Source organism: Malus sylvestris, chromosome 11, assembly GCF_916048215.2.
Source record: "Malus sylvestris chromosome 11, drMalSylv7.2, whole genome shotgun sequence".
In the NCBI taxonomy this organism is placed as follows: Eukaryota; Viridiplantae; Streptophyta; class Magnoliopsida; order Rosales; family Rosaceae; genus Malus; species Malus sylvestris.
In genome coordinates, this window is record NC_062270.1 from 20,144,906 (window position 1) to 20,148,410 (window position 3,505).

At 34.4% G+C, this 3,505-nt stretch overlaps 1 protein-coding gene across 1 annotated transcript; it reads right to left on the reverse strand.

Moving 5' to 3' along the window:
* Positions 1-1,719: 1,719 nt before the first annotated feature.
* Positions 1,720-2,283, reverse strand: LOC126590304 (uncharacterized). The gene is made up of 2 exons (XM_050255789.1): positions 1,914-2,283; positions 1,720-1,850 (listed from the first exon to the last, which is right to left on the reverse strand). The coding sequence occupies exons 1-2, from the start codon at positions 2,281-2,283 to the stop codon at positions 1,720-1,722; spliced, it is 501 nt and encodes a 166-aa protein (XP_050111746.1).
* Positions 2,284-3,505: the final 1,222 nt, after the last annotated feature.

The window sequence follows — 3,505 nt, forward strand, 5'->3', positions numbered from 1 at the left end:
CTTATCAAATACCCCCACACTTAGCTTTTGCTAGTCCTCGAGCAAAACGAAGAAAATATGAAAAAGTAGCAACATGAAAAACAATAGCTTCCCCCTATGTGACCCTCATAGAATTTCATTCAAGAAAACAAATCATCAAGAACCTTAGCTAGCACCAAACAAGCTAATCCAAGCTCATCTTCCTTATTCAAATGTTAGCAGTAACTTTTTAATCATCCATGAAGTGTAGTGTGTGTAATAGCCATGCAAATGCAATTTCAAGTTTTTTTTTTTTAAAACACCACATGCTAACTAGTGATCTTCTCACGGGACATACACTCAATCACACATATATTTAGTTTAACGTGTTTCGCTCAAAGAATCAGATGTGAAATATCTACCATAAGCTTGCATAAAGATCTCATCTCTACTAATACCTCCAACCACACCCCTAAACTGAAAAAAACTTTTTATTTGCTTTGTATACTTTTTTTTTCTTCTTTTTTTTTTTTTTTTTTTTTTTTTTTTTTTGTTTTTTTGAACCAATTTTGCACATAACTAAATACAAACATGAAATACCCCCACACTTATTCTTTTTCCAAACTCCTTCAAAGTACTTCACAAACATTTCTCATAAGACAATCTCACATTGCTCACTAGCTAGCTTGGAAAGGGTAAGGAAAAATGTTTAAGGTATAAGGATAGACATATCTGGTGATAAGAAATAAAATGCTCAACATATACGGCTCAAATTGGCAATCTAATGATATTATTTTTCTTTTGGAAACATGCTTATTTGGGCCATGGTGATAAACCTAATGCCTCTATCCTTTTCAAGTTCATACAATCAAATGACAAACATTTCGAAAGATCGTTACGCAAGTTCTAGAGATGTAAGTCACATAAGTTCATCACACATGAAAGAATATGAGTGTATGAAAAATGCACACACTTTCAATAGGCTCAAAAACTCACATAGGTTGTATATGGTCACTATATTCACATGCGAAGTTTTAAGTCATACTTTAGTTTCACATCAACAAGGCTATGTGCATTTGGTTTTTCAAAGATGATTAAACATGTACAAGGCTAACAAGAGAATAAAGAATTTCGCACAACACATGCTTACTAAATTCTTGATCCTTGTAGTTCAAATTCAATCCAATTATATCATTGGGTCGGGAAACTAACAAAAATCTAATTCAAAGCAATAAAGAAAATAAGACAATATTTTTTGGATTTTCACATTTTTTTTTAATTTTTTTTTGGGTTTATTTTTTAGAGTAAACAAAACCAATTAAGAAAACAAAAAGCAACAACAAGGAAACAAATCAAACCAATTCTTAGTCAAAGGGATGAACATTTTCAATTTGGTCATTTTCTAGATCCTTACCCCCAAACCTAAACTGGACACTGTCCTCAATGTCAGAAAATGAAAATAAAAATAAAAATAAAATAAATAATAATAAACAAAATAAAGCATTTGGACTGAAAACTTCCCCAATTTGCAATAAAATCAAGCAGTGACCCCCAAACTCCAATTCTGCAATCAACTCCAATGGTGGGCACGATCAAATTTTCCTACAAAGAAAAGAAATAATTCAGCTTAGCATGCAAGAAAATTCAGAAAAAGCAAACTAAAAATTGAAAATGACATAAAAAGACAATGAATAGAAATATTGGGTTGCCTCCCAATAAGCGCTTGCTTTTATGTCCACAGCCAGACGGTACCAAGAGTAATCATCCAAGGGGAGATGGTTCTTGGAGGGGTACAACATGCACATCATGCTCCGTAAAAGACTCGTAATATGGTTTGAGTCTATGCCTATTCACTTTGAACACGTTTCCGGTCTTTCCACTTTGGATTTCCACTGCACCATGAGGAAAAATATTAGTTATAATAAATGGACCAACCCATCGAGAACGAAGCTTACCTGGAAATAACCGAAGGCAAGAATTAAATAGAAGAACTTTCTGTCCAATGACAAAGCTTTTCCTTAAGATCATTTTGTCATGAAATGCCTTTGATTTCTCCTTGTATATTCGACTAGACTCATATGCATCATTCCGAATTTCGTTTAACTCATTCAATTGAAGCTTTCTCTGTTGTCCGGCAACACTCATGTCCATGTTGTAGGCTATGATCGCCCAATAAGCTTTGTGCTCTAACTCTACTGGAAGACAGCATGGTTTCCCATAAACTAACTGAAATGGGGACATTCCAATAGGAGTCTTATAAGCAGTCCTATAAGCCCACAATGCATCGTTTAAGCGTATGCTCCAATCCTTCCTACTAGGACTCATAGTTTTCTCCAAAATTTGCTTCACCTCACGGTTTGATACTTCTGCTTGACCACTAGTTTGCGGATGATAAGGTGTAAACACCTTATGTGTGACATTGTACTTCCTAAGCAACGCTTCAAATGTTCGATTGCAAAAGTGACTCCCTCCATCGCTGATGATTGCTCTAAGTGTTCCAAATCTTGCAAAGATGTTAGTCTTAATAAAATCTAAAACAACTTTTGAATCATTAGTTTTGGTGGCTTTCGCTTCCACCCATTTAGAAACATAATCCACAGCTAATAAAATGTAAAGAAAACCATTTGAAGTTAGAAAAGGTCCCATGAAATCAATGCCCCACACATCAAAGATCTCAACAACCAAAATAGGGGTTTGTGGCAATTGATTTCTTGGGATTTTATATGCAGATACTAGACACACAAAGCTACACTCACACAAATTTTTGGGATTTTTGGAGTTGATTTGCTATTTAAATTAAATCGAACAAAAATAGGATAGAAACAAATTTTAAGTAGTTCACAAATTAAGAAATACGAGTTAGGGGTATTGCTATCCACCACCAAATAATCATGCAAACATGTTATGTTTCATTCAAATTTCTTTTATTTCCGGATGAAGATGCTCAAGTTGGCTCAATGTTAAAACTCAACCTATTACTCTTTCTTACGTAGTATGTTAAGAGAATGGTGTTTTCAACTTAACTTAGTCCCTAGCATGCAATCTAGAATGGCGTGTTCATAGATTTAACAAGTAGAAATCATTAAGAACGAAAAGAGTTTGAGTCATCACAAGGCATCGTAAGTACTGGCGTTGTCTTACTTATCCTAGAAATTGGTTCACATGTTAATCGCAATTAACAAGTACTACTTTAGAACATATGTAGGTCCTCATTCGACAAGGGCAGGCACACACATATTCATAGCATTAGAATCCTAGATATGCTTACTACGTATGCATCCATAGAAAACAAATAAAGAATTCATCAATGAGACAAGTAGTGAACCAAGTTTCATCCATTCATAAAAGTAATTCAACGAAATGTCATAACAAAATTGCAATCATATTCGGGGCTTCAAAACAGCCCCTAACTTCTAAAAAATTAGTTACACATAGTTCTCAAAATAAACCAAAAGAAAGACATGAGTTTGAGAAGATAAAACCGAGAGAAGAGAATGCCAAGATTTCCTCCTTCCTTTCCTTCCTTTCTCAACGCAGCAGCCTTGCC